The 19211-nt window shown below is 41.3% G+C and overlaps 1 protein-coding gene across 1 annotated transcript in view; it reads right to left on the bottom strand.

Annotated features, from left to right (window-relative positions):
- The window catches only part of ARHGAP15 (Rho GTPase activating protein 15), an 830524-nt gene that overhangs the window by 629016 nt on the left and 182297 nt on the right, over positions 1-19211 (bottom strand). The window contains exon 5 of the mRNA XM_073545572.1: positions 5638-5702. Within this exon, the coding sequence (XP_073401673.1) occupies positions 5638-5702 (65 nt within the window). The remainder of the gene's footprint in view (positions 1-5637; positions 5703-19211) is intronic.

Genomic DNA, 19211 nt, shown 5'->3' with positions numbered 1-19211 from the left:
ATATATTATGTGAAACATTTAGATCTTTTTATACCATATTAGCACATTGACCATAGGACAGATATAACTATTAGAATAAATCTAATACATCAGAATGACAAGCGCTCGTCAGACTGAAGCCGGAGTCTGTTCCCAGACCCTTCTGTCTCAAGTCTCAGACACTAAAGCATCATCTGGAGGCTCCAAGGTAACATATTCATGCTTAATTCTCCTCTTTGTGGTCTTATGAAGCCATTTATTTCAGGTATTTTCTTTTACTGCCCTCTGTGATGAGGGTCATTTCATCATGAGCTGAGCTCCCGAGCAAATATTGTACAAAAATGATATCATTTGCATTATTTTGCATAATGACATTGAGTCAATTTATGACCCAGCATTATGATATCAAAAATGTTATGTCATTGCATCTAATATGGCGAAATTGAGTCATTATGCAAACATTATGCAAATCGGCTCTTTTTTTGTCTGTTAAATACAACCTTTGATAGATCAGTACCAAGGTGCATTGTCCGTAATGTTTAGAGGAAGCCGATTATGGCCTGGAATAAATCAGTATGATGGTATTTATGGATCCCATCGGTAATTACACATCTTTTAAATCACGTTTAATCATTGATATCACATTTGTTATATCCTTTTAAGGATTTTTAAGGAATGATTACGAAGTTACATTTTAAAAATTGGGAAAGCAAACTATTTACATTATGCATTATATACAATGAAAATATTTATTTATGGACTCGGTTTATAAATTGCCATCGATTCTTCAATCTGTGTTTTCTTGGGTATTGAAATGGAAAGGTTGCTGGGAATTGTAGTTTCACAGAAGCACAGGCTACACATCACCGATAACACAAGTATTCGTTAGGCCAGTTTCACACGTCCTGATATTTCCAGTACCGGAAAAAAAGGTACCGGAGATGACCGTGTGTTGTGAATGTAATACTTGCGGCACACGTGTGGCAGCCGTGTGCTGTCCGTAAGCCGCATCAGTACCACACAGATGGCCGCCGGGGAAGAAGCACTACAGTAAGCGCTGTACCCTGGCGGCAGGTGCTGAAGACTGCTCTCATCATTCTCCTCTACTCTGCCTGCGATCGGCACGAGCAGAAGAGAATGATGAGAGATGTATTCAAGTCAGAACAATGACAGCAGGTGGGGGCTTTTGAGACTATTACTCCCATCAGCTGACACTTACTGCCACTAATAACACTGACGGCAGGAGCGGATGATTGGGGTATTCCTCACCTGCCACCTGTGATATAACTGATATGACATCAGACGTACTATCCCGTCCATGGGACTCGGGCCCCTATGCCCATGGACAGGATAATACGTCTAGAGCGATCAGCGGCGCCCACGTGGTGAGCGCCGCTGATCTCGGCCGGGTGTCAGCTGATTATCACAGCTGACACCCAGCACAATGTGTCAGGAGCGGTCACGGACCGCCCCCGACACGTTAACCCCTTGCACACCATGATCAAACATGATCGCGTGTACCGGGGGTTAAAGGGAAGCATCGGCAGGGAGAGGGCTCCCTCCGTGCTTCCCTGAGCCCCCCACAGCAGCGCAATGTGCAGCTCTGCTGCGGGGGCTCCTTCCCTGCAGGCCCCCGAATTTTGGAAAAAAAAAACAAAAAACAAAAGTACACATATTAGGTATCACCGCGTCCGTAACGACCTGCCCTATAAAACTGTCCCATTAGTTAACCCCTTTAGCGAACCCCTTAAAAAATAAAAATAGAAAAACAAGCAAAAAATAATGATTTATTATCATACCGCAAAACAAAAAGTGCAATAACACGCGATCAAAAAGACGCATATAAATATCCATGGTACCGCTGAAAACGTCATCTTGTCCAGCAAAAAACGAGCTGCCATACAGCATCATCAGTGAAAAAATAAAAAAGTTATAGCTCGCAGAATAAAGCGATGCAAAAATAATTATTTTTTATATAAAATAGTTTTCATTGCATAAAACCGACAAAACATAAAAAAAGACCTAAATGAGGTATCGCTGTAACCACACTGACCAGAAGAATAACACTGCTTTATCAATTTTACCGCATGCGGAACGGTGTAAACGCACCCCCCCAAAAGAAATTCATGAAACGCTGGTTTTTGTTCATTCTGTGTCCCAAAAATCGGAATAAAAAGCGATAAAAAAATGTCACGTGCCCGAAAATAGCACCATTAAAAACGTCAACTCGTCCCGCAAAAAATAAGACCTCACATGACTCGGTGGGTCAAAGTACGGAAAAATGATAGCTCTCAATATGTGGTGATGCAAAAACTATTTTTAGAATAAAAAGCGTCTTTTAGCGTATGACAGCTGCCAAACATAAAAACCCGCTATAAATAGTAAATCAAACCCCCCGTTATCACCCCCTTAGTTAGGGAAAAATAATAAAATTAGAAGAAAATGTATTTATTTCCATTTTCCCATTAGGGTTAGGGCTAGGGTTAGGGCCAGGGCTAGGTTTAGGGTTAGGGCTAGGGCCAGGGTTAGGGTTATGGCTGAGATTAGGGTTAGGGGTGTGTTGGGGTTAGGGTTGGAGTTAGAATTGGGGGTTTCCACTGTTTGGGCACATCAGGTGCTCTCCAAATGCAACATGGCGTCAGATCTCAATTCCAGCCAATTCTGAGTTGAAAAAGTCAAATGGTGCTCCTTCCCTTCCAAGCTCTGCCATGCGCCCAAACAGTGTTTTACCCCCACATGTAGGGTATCAGCCTACTCAGGACAAATTGCAAAACAACTTTTGGGGTCCAATTTCATTTTTGTGGAAAAAAATGATTTTTTTAATTTCACGCCCGGGCGTTATAAACTTCTGTGAAGCACTTGGGGTTCAAAGTGCTCACCACACATCCAGATAAGTTCCTTAGGGGGTCTAGTTTCCAAAATGGGGTCATTTGTGGGGGGTTTCCACTGTTTAGGTACATTAGGGGCTCTCCAAAGGCAACATGACACCCGCAGACCATTTCATCAAAGACTGCATTACAAAACGTCACTACTTCCCTTCCGAGCCCCGACGTATGTCCATACAGTAGTTTTCCCCCACATATGGGGTGTCAGCGTACTCAGGAAAAATTGGACAACAACTTTTGGGGTACAATTTCTCCTGTTACCCTTGGGAAAATAAAAAAATTGGGGACTAATTGATCATGTTTGTGGAAAAAATACGATTTTTTTATTTTCATGCCCGGGCATTATAAACTTCTGTGAAGCCCTTGGGGGTTCAAAGTGCTCACCACACATCTAGATAAGTTCCTTAGGGGGTCTAGTTTCCAAAATGGGATCATTTGTGGGGGGTTTCCACTGTTTAGGTACATTAGACGCTCTCCAAAGGCAACATGACACCCGCAGACCATTCCATCAAAGTCTGCATTCCAAAACGTCACTACTTCCCTTCCGAGCCCCGACATGTGCCCATACAGTAGTTTTCTCCCACATATGGGGTATCAGCGTACTCAGGACAAATTGGACACCAACTTTTGGGGTCCAATTTCTCCTGTTACCCTTGGGAAAATAAAAAAATTGGTGACTAAAAGATCATGCTTGTGGAAAAAATACGAATTTTTTATTTTCACGCCCGGCTGTTATAAACTTCTGTGAAGCACTGGGGGGTTCAAAGTGCTCACCACATATCTAGATAAGTTCCTTAGGGGGTCTAGTTTCCAAAATGGTGTCATTTGTGGGGGGTTTCCACTGTTTTGGCACATCAGGGGTTTACCAATCGCGACATGGTGTCCGATCTCAATTCCAGCCCAAAACGTCAAATGGCGCTGCTTCCCTTCCAAGCTCTGCCATGTGCCCAAATAGTGGTTTACCCCCACATGTGGGGTATCAGCATACTCAGGACAAATTGCACAATAACTTTTAGGGTCCTGTTACCCTTGGGGAAAATAAAAATTGGGGATGAAAAGATCATCTTTGTGGAAAAAATATGATTTTGTAATTGTACCGCTGTACGTTATAAACTTCTGTGAAGCCCTTGTGGGTTCAAAGTTCTCACCACATATCTAGATAAGCTCCTTGGGGGGTCTAAGTTTCTAAAATGGGGTCACTTGTGGGGGGTTTCCACTGTTTAGGTACATCAGGGGCTATCCAAACGTGACATGGCGTCCGATCTGAATTCCAGCCAATTTTGCATTGAAAAAGTCAAACGGCGCTCCTTCCCTTCTGAGCTCTGCCATGCACCGAAACAGTGGTTCCCCCCACATATCAGGTATCAGCGTACTCAGGACAAATTGCACAATAACTTTTGCAGTCCAATTTCTCCTGTTACCCTTGGTAAAATAAAAAAAATTGAACCTGAAGTATTTTTTTGTGAAAAAAAGTTAGGTGTTCATTAAGTTAGGTGTTCATTTTTTTTTTTAAATATTCAAAAAATTCCTGTGCAGTTTTTAGAATGGTATCACTTTTGGGTAATTTCTATCATATAGACCCCTCAAAGTGGCTTCAAATGTGATGTGGTCCGTAAAAATAAAATGGTGCTGCAAAAATGAGAAATCGCTGGTCAATTTTTAACCCTTATAACTTCCTAACAAAAAGAAAATTTGGTTCCAAAATTGTGCTGATGTAAAGTAAACATGTGGGAAATGTTACTTATCAAGTTTTTTGTGTGCCGTATCTCTGTGATTTAAGGGCATACAAATTCAAAGTTGGAAAATTGTGAAATTTTCAAAATTTTCGCCAAATGTCCGTTTTTTTCACAAATAAACGCAAGTTATTTGAATGAAATTTTACCACTATCATGAAGTACAATATGTCACAAGAAAACAATGTCAGAATCACAGGGATCCATGTAAGCGTTCCAGAGTTATGACCTCATAAAGGGGCAGTGGTCAGAATTGTAAAAATTGGCCCGGTCATGAACGTGCAAACCACCCTTGGGGGTGAAGGGGTTAATGAAAAACTCAACATGGGTTCCACCCTATTTTCTTTAACCAACCAGGCAAAACTCACAGCTGGGGGCTGTGCAACCCTCAGCTGTCAGCTTTAGCAAGGCTGGTTATCAAGAATAGAGGGGTCCCCATACTGTTTTTTTAATTATTTATTTAAATAATATAAAAAAAATATGAGTGAAATCTGGAACAAAAACACTGAAAAAATTGACATGTTGCAGGCTTAAACCTGCACCAAATCTGAAAGTAACAAATAAGTAACATGTGCACTAGACTTCAGGGTTCCCATTCACTTTGCTGGCTTCAGGAACCCCTTCAGATATTCTGACAAATCTGCACTGAAAAAAACGCAGCCAAAATGCAACATGCGCACACAAAGAGCTTGTAAAAGCAAAACGGTGCAAAATTTTAACAAAACTCAATTGCAAAATTGATTTTATCGCAAAATACATGTAAGTCCCTGAAAGAGTCCATATCCTTTAGTATGACATCTTGGCCAATACTTTAGATCTGCTCCAAGTGCAAAGTGAATTAAGATTGCAACTTTAAAGGAAGAAATATAGGGCTCTTCTCCTCCACAATGTGCATTTATGAAATGTAAGGAGCATTGCATGTCAATTCCTTAGATTAATTGTCTTCTTATGAAAGCTGATTCAAGTTATATCATTGCAATTGAATACAGTCGGCCAAAAACATCTCAGTGGGATTGGGATTGATTGGGTTCAGCTGTTACCTTAATTTCTTTCCCTTTTCTGATATCTTGGTTTTATTTATTATTCCTTCTTTGTTCTGGTTTATCTGTTAATACAAGAAACATTTATACAATATATCCATACAATATACAATATTTACAATATAGTGGCGAAAATAAGTATTTGATACACTGCCAATTTTGCAAGTTTTCCCACCTGCAAAGAATGGAAAGGTCTGTAATTTTTATTGTAGGTACACTTCAGCTGTTAGAGCCAGAATCTAACAATAGAAAACAAAATCACACTGTATGATTTAAAAAAAATGAAATTGCATTTTATTGAATTAAATAAATATTTGATCACCGACCAACCAAAAAGAATTCTGACTCTCACAGACCTGTTAGCTTTTCTTTAAGAAGCCTTTTTACTCAGTCCACCTGTCCACACACTCAATCACACTTCAACCTCTTCACCATGGCCAAGACCAAAGAACTGTCTAAGGACACCGGGGACAAAATTGTAGATCTGCATAAGGCTGGGATGGCCTACAGGACAATAGACAAGCAGCTTGGTGAGAAGACGACAACATTTGGCACAATTATTAGAAAATGGAAGAAACACAAAATGACTCTCAATCGACCTCGTCTTGGGGCTCCATGCAACATCTCTCCTCATGGGGTAAGGATGATTCTGAGAAAGGTCAGGGGTCAGCCCAGAACTACACGGGAGGGCCTGGTCAATGACCTGAAGAGAGCTGGGACCACTATCTCAAACATTACCATTAGTAACACACTATGCCTTCATGGATTAAAATCCTGCAGGGCAGGCAAAGTCCCTCTTCTCAGGCAAGCACATGCTTAGACCTGTTTTAAGTTTACCAATAACCATCTTGATGATCCAGAGGAGGCGTGGGAGCAGGCCATGTGGTCAAATGAGACCAAAATATAACTTTTTGCTATTAACTTCAGTCGCCGTGTTTGGAGGAAGAAGGATGAGTACAACCCCAAGAACACCGTCCCAACCATCAAGCATAGTGGGGGAAACTTCATACTTTGGGGGTGCTTTTCTGCAAAGGTGACAGGACGAGTGTACCGAATTGAAGGGAGGATGGATGAGGTAATATATCACAAGATTTTGGCCAACACCCTCCTTCACTCATTAAGAGTATTGAATATGGGTCGCAGCTGGGTCTTCCAGCATAACAATGACCCAAAACACACAGCCAAGGTAATTAAGAAGTGGATCCGTAAAAAGCATTTCAAGGTCCTTGTGTGGCCTAGTCAGTCTCCAGGCCTGAACTCAATAGAAAATATTTGGAGGGAGCTGAAACTTAATGTTGCCCAGTGACAGCTCCGAAACTTGAAAAATCTGGAGGAGTGTTCCAAAATCCCTGCTGCAGTGTGTGCAAACTTCGTCAAGAATGGCAGGAAACGTCTGACCTCTGTAATTGCAACAAAGTTTTATGTAACAAATATTAAGCTCTGTTTTTCTACTGTATCAATTACCTATTTCATGCAATACAATGCAAATTAATTATGTATCATATCATAAATGTGATTTTCTGGATCTTTTTAACATTCTGTCAGTTAAAATGTACTTACGATAACAATTATAGACCTCTGCATTCTTTGTAGGTGGGAAACTTGCAAAATTGGCAGTGTATCAAATACTAATTTTCTCCACAGATCTATACATATACAGGCACATATATATTTGAAGACATATTCACAAACATATAAATACAATGCCTTGTGAAAGAACTCGGCCCCATGGAACTTTTCAACTTTTTTCCACATTTCATGCTTCAAACAAAGATACCAAATGTAAACTTTTTGTGAAGAAACAACAAGCGGGACACAATTGTGAAGTTGAACGAAATGTATTGGTTATTTTAAATTTTTGTGGAAATTCAAAAACTGAGAAATGGGGCATACAATATTATTCGGCCCCTTTAACTAACACTTTGTTGCGCCACCTTTTTGCTGCGATTGCAGCTGCAAGTCGCTTGGGGTATGTCTCTATCAGTTTTGTTCATCGAGAGACTGAAATTCTTGCCAATTCTTCTTTGGCAAACAGCTCGAGCTCAGTGAGGTTGGATGGAGATCATTTGTGACCAGCAGTTTTCAGCTCTTTCCACAAATTCTCGATTGGATTCAGGTCTGGACTTTGACTTGGCCATTCTAACACATGGATACATTTATTTGTGAACCATTCCATTGTAGATTTTGCTTTATGTTTGGGATCATTGTCTTGTTGGAAGACAAATCTCCATCCCAGTCTCAGGTCTTTTGCAGACTCCAACAGGTTTTCTTCAAGAATGGTCCTGTATTTGGCTCCATCCATCTTTCCATCAATTTATCCATCTTCCCTGTCCCTGTTGAAGAAAAGCAGGCCCAAACCATGATGCTGCCACCACCATGTTTGACAGTGGGGATGGTGTGTTCAAGGTGATGAGCTGTGTTGCCTTTACGCCAAACATATGGTTTGGCATTGTTGCCAAAATGTTTGATTTTGGTTTCATCTGACCAGAGCACCTTCTTCCACATGTTTGGTGTGTATCCCAGGTGGCTTGTTGCAAACTTTAAACAACACTTTTTATGGATATATTTGAGAACTAGCTTTCTTCTTGCCACTCTTCCATAAAGGCCAGATTTGTGCAGTGTACGACTGATTGTTGTCCTTTGGACAGACTGTCCCACCTCAGCTGTAGATCTCTGAAGTTCATCCACAGTGATCCTGGGCCTCTTGGCTGCATCTCTGATCAGTCTTCTCCTTGTTTGAGATGAAAGTTTAGAAGGACGGCCGGGTCTTGGTAGATTTGCAGTGGTATGATACTCCTTCCATTTCAATATGATCACTTGCACAGTGCTCCTTGGGATGTTTAAAGTTTTGGAAATCATTTTGTATCCAAATCTGGCTTTAAACTTCTCCACAACAGTATCACGGACCTGCCTGTTGTGCTCCTTGGTCTTCTTGATGCTCTCTGTGCTTCAAACAGAACCCTGAGACTATCACAGAGCAGGTGCATTTATACGGAGACTTGATTACACACAGGTGGATTATATTTATCATAATTAGTCATTTAGACATTCAGAGATCCACAATGAACTTCTGGAGTGAGATTGCTGCACTGAAAGTAAAGGAGCTGAATAATATTGCACGCCCCATTTTCAGTTTTTGAATTTCCACAAAAATTTAAAATAACCAATAAATTTCATTCAACTTCATAATTGTGTTCCACTTGTTGATTCTTCACCAAAAATTTACATTTGGTATCTTTATGTTTGAAGCATGATATGTGGGAAAAGGTTGAAAAGTTTCAAGGGGCCGAATACTTTCGCAAGGCATATGCATACAAAAGTAGTCATACACAATCATATATACACACAGACATACACACATATTGGGGGTGTTTTTGCTAATGAGGATTGGGCACAACACATCTTCTGCTGGCTTGTCTCTTGTTTCCTGTCTGGTTCATATAGTTGATGGAAGATCCTCTTTGGAGGGAAGGAGGCAGCACAGGGAAGGCTGCGTGATGTCAGTATAACAGACATGGCCGCGCACATCGAACTGTGTGTGGCTGTGTTTGCTGTACTGTGATGCGGCTCAGTCGGCACTGTGCCTGTAAAATGTGTCAGTGTGTCACCTTTTTCATTTTCTTCTGTAGGCTAAATTGCCCTCGTATCATCTATGCTGCATTATTTAGGTTTTGTCTTGGACAAATTGTCCACTACTCCTCTTGTCTACGCCACATTTTCCATTTAATTTCTTCTTTAAGGCTACATTGTGTGCTAAATTGTCCACTTCTCGTCTTCATTGGGCCACATTGTCCACCAATTCTCCAAGACATATTGTTTATTCTTTCTTTACTACTTGTAGGCTACATTGTCAAACACTCCTTTTAGGACCGCTTCTTTAGGCCCCATTAACAACCATTCTGCAAAGACTGTCCACTTATTCTGTAGACCACTGTGTTCTCGCCTTTTTTTAATCTACATTAGTCAATTATCTCTAGACCACATTGTCAAATGTCTCAGCTTCTTTTTGTTCAAATTGTCCACTATTTCTAGTGGACAGAATGGCAACTTCTTCTCTATGCCACAATATCCACTTCATTTCTAGGAAACATTATCTACCACACCTCTTCCTACCTTTCTTCTAGGTCACATTTCCATCATCATCTGAAAACCCACCTCTTCAAGAAAGCCTACAGCCTGCAATGACCCCGCTACCTCCTTCTCTCTAACCACTACCGGTGATATCACCTCAACCAACACCGGAACTGCTGCAACCCACCAACCTACTGTCTCCTTCCCCACCATCCTGTAGCATGTAAGCCCGAAAGGGCAGGGTCCTCTTTCCCCTCTGTATCAGTCTGTCATTGTTAGTTTGTTTACTGTAAGTGATATCTGTAATTTGTATGTAACTCCTTCTCATGTACAGCACCATGGAATTAATAAATAATAATAATTATCTTATATTGTCAACCCTTTCTCTAGTCCATATTGTCCACATGTCCTATGTCACATTATCTACCTCTTCTCTGGACCATGTTAGGGTAGTTTAGAGCTGAGATTGAGAAAAAGAACTTTAGACAACATCATCCATATCCATCATCTTGGCCACATTATCCACCTTTTCATTAGGCCAAGTTGTCTACCTCTCATCTAGGAGTTAACACCATCAATATCTAGGTCAGATTCTGCAGATATCATTTAGCATTTACCATATGAGCCACATTATCCATCTCTGCTCTAGACCACATTACCTATCTTTTCTCTATGCTTGTCCTTACGGAACATTGTTCACCTCTACTATAAGCTAGATTATCCATCTCTTTTTTTAGTCCTCGTTCTTCAGGACACATCCTCCACCTGCCCTATAGGCCACATCATCCTTCTATCTTCTAGGTCACATTGTCCACCTCCTCTCTAATCAATATTGTCCCAATATTGTCCACCTTTCCTGTAGGCCAAATAGTCAATCTCTTCTCTAGAAAATATTGTCAGTTGCTCCTCTAAGCCATATTGTTAACCTCTCCTCAATGACATATTGTCCATATCTCCTCTAGGTCATATTGTCCACCTCTCCTTTAGCTTATATTGTCCGATTCCTCTCTACTTGATATTGTTCACTTTTATTATAGGCTATATTGTCCACCTCTCCTCTAGGACATATTGTCCATCTCTTCTTTAGACCATTTTGTCCACTTCTCCTCTAGGATGTATTGTTCACCTTTCCACTATGACATATTGTCCACCTGTCCTCTAGCACATATTTTCCTCCTCTCGGCCACATTATTCACCTCTTCTCTAGTCCATATTTTGTCCAAAATTCCCATAAATACATTTGTATACCTTTTTTTCTAGGCCATAATGTCCATCACTTCTCTAGACCATATTGTCTACCTTTTTCTCTGAGCCATATTGTCCACCTCTCCTTTAGGCCATATTGTCCACCACTCGTCTAGAACATATTGTCCACCCCTCCTCTAGCACATATTGTCTACCTTTTCTCTTTTCAAAATAGTAACATAGAAACATAGTAACTTAGCTAGCAAGGCCAAAAAAAGTCATTTGTCCATCCAGTTCAGCCTATATTCAGTCAGAGAAAATCCCTAGATCTACGTCCTTCTAAAGAACCTAATAACTGTAAGATACAATGTTGTTACGCTCAAGAAAGACATCCATGCCTCTCTTGAACCCCTCGACTTAGTTTGCCATCACCACCTCCTCAGGCAAGGAATTCCAGATTATAATTGCCCTAACAGTAAAGAATCCTCTCCTATGTTGGTGGAATTCCTCCAGACGCAGAGAATGCCCCCTTGTGACCGTCTCCTTCCTTGGTATAAACAGATCCTTGGAGAGATATTTGTATTGTACTTATACATTGTTATTAGATCACCCCTCAGTCCTCTTGTGTCCTAGACATTTTATCTAGGAAAAGGTAGACAATATGTCTAGGACACAATGTCCTCTTCTCTTCTAGTTGAGAGATAAACATTCACCTGTGAACGAAAACAGCATGGCTGTCATACCCTTCGTGCCATAGTGATATCATAATGGCCAAATAATGAGCTACATTTCCCCTGATTCTAGCAATATTTCCTACGCAGCAAATTCCTGTCAAGAACAAACTAACAATGTAGAGTTGCAAAATAACTACTAAATACTTTTATTTTTGCTGAGCTGCCTGGAGATACATTCGCACTTTCCATGGAGCACAGTTCATGTCTTGTTCCCCTTTATTAGAATCTAAAAATGTATCAAAATAGCCCGGCAGAGCTTCATTAGACAGAAGCTGGGATTGTCAGTAATCTGCACATGTTCTGCAGTGCTTCTTTTTTTTTGTGTAGCATTCAACCTGCCTGGAAGAATCTGCATCATTTCTTTAAATTGTTGCCCTACTTGCATCTTTCCAGCTGAGGGAAGGTTAAAAAAAAATAACTAGGAAAAATCTCCTTAAGGCGACCTGATATGTTTCACTGAAACAATTAGATATGAAGAATAAACAGTCCAATTGTTTCCAGTAATTTGAGAACAGCTCCAGAATTCATTTGTATAATTAAGGTTATCTGTGAATATTTTATTTGTCAGGCATTCATTTTCACGGATGTATCAGAGTTGAATTTGCAGTTGAACTGCTTCTTGTGTCGACAGTATAACTGAAGCCCTAAGGTCCAAAATGTTTTCAATTTTTTAAAAACATAAGAAACATGCACTTTTTCATGCTTTTCGTAGCAGTCGACCATGGGGTTATGGGGTTATACATATTTTTTGTCCTTCGTTCTTCTTTATTAGCCTCCTATTTATCCACATTTCTTTATGCTCTTCTTCCATTATCCTAATATTAGAAATATTAGCGAATCTGATGAAAATCAATTAGCAAAATTCTTTTGAACTCGACAAGGAAATTTTATTTGAATTATTTTTTTTCCCCAATGTGAAGCTTACTGTTTGCCACATGGGGTTTTTTTTTTCCTTCCTCTGGATCAACATGTTAGGGCAAGTTAGGATAGGATATGGGTTGAACTAGATGGACTTAAAGTCTTCCTTCAACCTTAATAACTATGTTACTATGTGAATCAAATAAGTTTCTTCAAGTGTGGGGGTATTAGCAGACCCTTGAGCTTAAGAATCAGGGAAATAAAAAAAACATTATTCTCGCCTGACCTGGTGCCCCAGCTCCCTACCTTGTCCTCTGTTTGCTCAATTTCTTCCTCTCTCTCCAATCTACTCTTCTGTCTCTAGTCTTTTTACATGACGTCATGACGTCACATGAGACCTAGTCAGCTCTGAAGAGTGAAGAAGACGGAGAGAGTAAGAGAGCCTATGGAACACTGAGTGAGGAGCTATGTCACCAAGATAGGAGAAAGGCAAGATGAGTTCAATTTTTTTCAAAATTTTTGCTGGCCCAAGAAAGATTTACAAATCAAGTTGCATAAAAATTCGAGTTCTGGTAAATCCCAATTTCTTTTGAGAAAAATTTAAAGCAAAATTGATTTGACTCAAATTAATTTAGTCAATTTTACCAGATACCTTTCATGCTCCTAAAATAGAGGAAAGACATGTGGCCACTTAGACTATATTCACAAAAAAAGTTAATTGTGCAGGAAATTTGCAACAGATCCATGGCAGAAATCGGAGGCTGACTCTCAGTATTTCTGTTGTGGCTCTTCAGTTGATATGCCACAGATTCGGATTTCTTTTACCCAATCTACCAAAAGGCAGATTTTTAGTCTGCCGGGGAAAAATATGTACCAAATGTCTCATTGAAATCATCGGGAGGTTGTTTGTGTCTGGATTCACCCATGCACTAAGGGTTCCCTTGTGCAAAAGGGGAAAGGACTGAATTGCTTTAAATGTGTCTACTCTTAACTTCATGGAAATGTAGGTAAATGACTCCAATTTTGTACATTACAAACTCACTATATGATCCTAACATGCAAGCAAAACCTCAGTAGGCTGTAATCTACCTCCCACTCACTGAATGGCCCCATAGAAGCACCTATAGCATATACTTCTCCCAACAAAGTATCGCAAAATCATGCCTTCTGGTTCTTCCATCTAATATATAAAGCTCAAAGTGTGTATGTATGTGTAATACTTGGGAGATGTTCCAGCAACTTCGACCAAAGGATGGTTAAAATCAAAAGACTTTATTCCAAAAAAAATGATTAAAAACAGAATAGATGCATAAAAAACATATGGTTCACCAATGTGACAGACGCTTACGCGTTTCGGACTAGAGGGTCCTTACTCATAGCTTAACATCTTACAAATAAGCATATACCTATATACACTTGCTGGCTGAAGTAAAGTGGGAGGGAAACAAAATGGACATGGAGGAGATGTCAGTACTTGTAGGGTTAATATAATAGAAACTGTCCCAAACCCCAAAAGGGGAGGTGATAGAAAAAAGGAATTGCAGCGCAAAGATGCAATGTGGATTTTTAAGTTAAAAACATGATATCCCGCAGGCATGAATTTAAAATCTGATCTTTTATATATATATGATTAAGATGATGTGGTGATTTCCTCCATGTTCAGATACTATGCCTTTTTTTTTTGGAGAAAATCCTCCCTTCCTGCTATTGTGGACCTCCGCCCATTTTGTTTCCCACTTTACTTCAGCCAGCAAGTGTATATAGGTATATGCTTATTTGTAAGATGTTAAGCTATGAGTAAGGACCCTCTAGTCCGAAACGCGTAAGCGTCTGTCACATTGGTGAACCATATGTTTTTTATGCATCTATTCTGTTTTTAATCATATTTTTTGGAATAAAGTCTTTTGATTTTAACCATCCTTTGGTCGAAGTTGCTGGAACATCTCCCAAGTATTGTGCCTACAAGATTTTCCGGAATCCAAGTTCCCTGCACCGCCCAGGATTGATTGCATTCCTCCAGACTTCACATTTGCTACGGTTTGGTGAGCTGACAAAAAACTTTTTCCTTTGTGTATGTATGTGTGTATGTGTGTGTGTGTGTGTGTGTGTGCGCATGTGTATGTCCGGGATAGGCATCCGCACCGTAGCAGCTACAGCCACAAAATTTGGCAGTCACACGTCTGGACCCCAAGAGCGTCCTAAGCTATGTTGTGAGGCAAAATTTTAACCCCGCGCGTTCCAATTCACCAAACAATTTTGCCCCTATCTACATAATGAGAAACAGTGTGTAGGTATCAAGCCCCGCCCCTCATTATGATGTCACAATGGTTGCCATGGTCACGCCGACGTCATCAAGCCCCGCCGCTCATTATGATGTCATAATGGTTGACTATGGGATGGAGGATGTGTGATGGGTATATGGGCACTGGACTGTGGGATGGAGGATATGTATGATGGGTATATGGGCACGGGACTATGGGATGGAGGATGCGTGATGGGTGTATGGGCACTGGACTATGGGATGGAGGATATGTATGATGGGTATATGGGCACGAGACTATGGGATGGCGGATATGTATGATGGGTATATGGTCACGGGACAATGGGATGGAGGATATGTATGATGGGTATATGGGCATGGGACTATGAGATGAATGATGTGTGATGGGTATATGGGCACTGGACTATGGGATGGAGGATATGTATGATGGGTATATGGGCACGAGACTATGGGATGGCGAATATGTATGATGGGAATATGGGCATGGGACTATGGGATGGAGAATATGTATGACTAGCTGAAGAGCCCGGCGCTGTCCGGGCATAGTAACTAACTGTGGTTAGTTATAACAAATTATAATTATCCTCCATCCCATAGTCCCGTGCCCATATACCCATCATACATATCCACGATCCCATAGGCCCGTGCCCATATACCCATCATACATATCCTCCATCCCATAGTCGAGTGCCCATATACCCATCACACATCCTCCATCCCATAGGCCCTTGCCCATATACCCATCATACATATCCTCCATTCCATAGTCCCATGGCCATATACCCATCACACATCCTCCATCCCATCTTATGTATTTTTTCCTCTTTTTTTCTGGGGCCGTAGGAGGATTTTTTTTTCCTAATGGAGATTAAGCAACTGTCTGATCGTGTGGAGCAGCTTGCTGCTGAAGTACAGGGAATTTCCACCTACCTTATTCAGTCACATGCTGCTGAACCCAAGATTCCTACTCCTGATGTGTTTTCTGGGGATCGGTCTAAATTTCTGAATTTTAAGAATAATTGTAAATTATTTCTTGCTTTGAAGGCTAACTCATCGGGGAGCTCTGTGCAGCAGGTTAAAATTGTCATCTCCTTGCTGTGCGGCGATCCCCAAGATTGGGCTTTTTCTCTGACACCTGAAAATCCTATTCTGACTAATGTGGATGCATTTTTTCAGGCCTTGGGGTTGTTGTATGATGAACCCTAATGCCGTTAATCAAGCTGAGAGAACCCTGTTGGCATTAAACCAGGGTCAGGATCCTGCAGAGTTGTACTGTCTAAAATTCCGAAAGTGGGCGGTCCTTACTACATGGAATGATAGTGCCTTGGCAGCTCTCGTTCGGAAAGGTTTGTCAGAGACCGTAAAAGATGTTATGGTGGGATTTCATGTTCCCTCTGGTCTGGATGGCTCTATGTCATTAGCCATTCAAGTTGATCGACGTTTACGTGAACGTAAAACTACACGGGAGATGCTGCCACCTTTTGAACAAGTGTCTGAACCTATGCAATGTGATGGGGTTTTGTCTAGTGCGCAACGTCGGGAGTTTAGAAGGCGTAATAAGCTGTGTTTTTTCTGTGGAGACGCCTCTCATACTATTTCTGTCTGCCCTATACGAGAGAAACGTTTTGCACACACATTTGCTGTGGGCAGTATACAACCTAAGTTCCTTTTGTCAATTACTCTGATCTGCTCCTTGTCCACATTTTCCACTAAGGCTTTTGTGGATTCAGGAGCAGCTCTGAATCTGATGGATTTAGACTTTGCTAAACGTTGTGGTTTGTCCATGACGCCTCTGCAGACGCCCATTCCTTTGAGGGGTATTGATGCCACTCCTTTGGCGGAGAATAAACCTCATTTTTGGACCCAGGTGATAATGCGAGTTGCCCCAGACCACCAAGAAAATTGTAAATTTTTGGTGCTGCATAGTTTACATTACAATAGGTTAGTTACAATAGGTTCTGGGGTTCCCCTGGTTGCAAACTCATAACCCAGTTTTGGATTGGAAATCTGTGTCTGTGGTGAGTTGGGGTTGTCATTGTGTTCTTAGGGACGCTCCTGTTTTCTCCACCTCTCCTCAGTCTCATGATATTCCTGATTATCTGGCTGATTTCTCTGATGTTTTTAGTGAGAGTAAGTCTGCGTCTTTGCCCCCTCATATGAGTTATGACTGTGCAATTGAGTTGATGCCTGGGTGTAAATTTCCCAAGAGACGGCTTTTCAACTTATCTGTACCCGAACATGATGCTATGCGATTCTATATTAAGGAGTCGTTGGAGAAGGGTCATATTAGACCATCCTCGTCACCGTTAGGCGCTGGTTTTTTTTTTGTGGCCAAGAAAGATGGTTCATTAAGACCGTGTATTGATTATCTTTCCCTTAACAAGTTGACGGTTAAGTACCCGTTACCTCTGATGTCTGATTTATTCTCCAGAGTTAAGAGTGCCTGCTGGTTTACTAAGCTTGACCTCAAGGGGGCGTATAATCTTATTCGCATCAAGCACGGGGATGAATGGAAGATGGCGTTTAATACTCCGGAGGGACATTTTGAGTACCTGGTAATGCCTTTTGGGCTCTCTAATGCCCCTGCTGTCTTCCAATCCTTTATGAATGATGTTTTCCGAGACTTTGTGGATAAGTTTTTGATCATCTATCTGGATGATATTTTGATCTTTTCTAGTGATTGGGATTCCCATGTGGAACATGTCCGGACTGTGTTCCGGATTTTGAGGGAGAATTCCCTGTTTGTTAAGGGATCGAAGTGCCTATATGGTGTACAGAGGATTTCATTTTTGGGATTTATCTTGTCTCCATCGACTATTAAAATGGACCTGGCCAAGGTACAGGCCATTTATGATTGGGTTCAGCCTACTTCTTTGAAAGCTCTCCAGAAGTTTTTGGGTTTTTCTAATTTCTATCGTAAATTTATAGGTAATTTTTCTAGTATTGTCAAACCACTGACTGATCTGACCAAGAAGGGTGCTGATGTGCTGAATTGGTCTCCTGAGGCCGTCTCAGCATTTCAGGAGCTTAAGCGGAGATTTACTTCAGCTCCAGTTTTACGGCAACCTGATGTCTCACTTCCATTTCAAGTGGAGGTGGACGCTTCTGAGATTTGTGCAGGGGCTGTGTTGTCCCAAAAAGACCCTGTGACTTCTAAGATAAATCCCTGTGCCTTCTTTTCTCGAAAGTTTTCCCCATCTGAACGCAACTATGACGTGGGGAATCGGGAACTGTTGGCCATGAAATGGGCATTTGAGGAGTGGAGACATTGGTTGGAGGGAGCTAGACATCAATTTGTGGTCCTCACCGATCACAAGAATCTGATTTATCTAGAGTCGGCCAAACGCTTGAATCCTAGACAGGCTAGATGGGCCTTGTTTTTCACGTGTTTTAATTTTGTGGTCTCTTTTCTTCCAGGCACTAAGAATGTTAAGGCAGACACCCTTTCTAGGAGTTTCTTTGCTGATTCTCTTAATGTGACCGAGCCTACTACTATCCTAGGTGAGGGGGTAGTTCTTTCTGCCATTTCGCCTGATTTGAGACGTGCCCTGGAGGAATTTCAGGAGGATAAACCTGAGCGTTGCCCTATGGGAAGATTGTATGTTCCGGACCAGTGGAGAAAGAGAGTGATGTCTGAAGTCCATTGCTCCGCATTGGCTGGTCATCCGGGTATTTTTGGTACCAGAGATTTGGTGAGTTGGTCGTTTTGGTGGCCTGCCTTATCTCGTGATGTCAGGAATTTTGTACAGTCCTGTGGGACTTGTTCTCGGTCTAAACCCTGTTCTCGTTCTAATGGGTTGCTGATGCCCCTGCCGGTGCCCAAGAGGCCATGGACCCATATCTCAATGGATTTTATTTCTGATCTTCCTGTCTCTCAGAGAATGACTGTTATCTGGGTGATTTGTGATAGATTTTCGAAGATGGTCTATCTTGTACCACTCCCAAAGTTGCCATCTTCCGCTGAGTTGGTGCCCTTGTTTTTACAACAGGTTGTTCGGTTACACGGGATTCCTGAGAACATTGTGTCCGATAGGGGGTCCAGTTTGTTTCCAAATTCTGGAAAGCCTTTTGTTCCAATCTGGGAATTCAGTTATCCTTCTCCTTCACGTTTCATCCCCAGACCAATGGGCAGACTGAGAGAACAAACCAGACCCTGGAGTCTTTTTTAAGATGTTTTATATCTGCTGATCAAGATGATTGGGTCTCATTTTTGCCCTTGGCCGAATTTGTGCTGAACAATAGAGCTAGTTCTGCCACTCTGATGTCACCCTTTTTCTGTAATTTTGGGTTTCATCCTCGATTCTCTTCAGGGCAAGTGGAATCTTCATCCTGCCCAGGTGTGGACACTGTGGTTGTCAGAATGCAGCAGATATGGAACCAAGTGGTGGATAAGTTGTCATTCTCTCAGGAAAAGGCCCAGCATTTTCCAACCGGTGTTGGACCAT

The sequence above is a fragment of the Dendrobates tinctorius genome, unplaced genomic scaffold, assembly GCF_039654945.1.
Source record: "Dendrobates tinctorius isolate UK_male_01 unplaced genomic scaffold, ASM3965494v1 ptg000143l, whole genome shotgun sequence".
NCBI classification, from domain to species: Eukaryota; Metazoa; Chordata; class Amphibia; order Anura; family Dendrobatidae; genus Dendrobates; species Dendrobates tinctorius.
The sequence above is the reverse complement of the archived record's forward strand: the minus strand, read 5'-3'. Positions and strand labels throughout refer to the sequence as shown.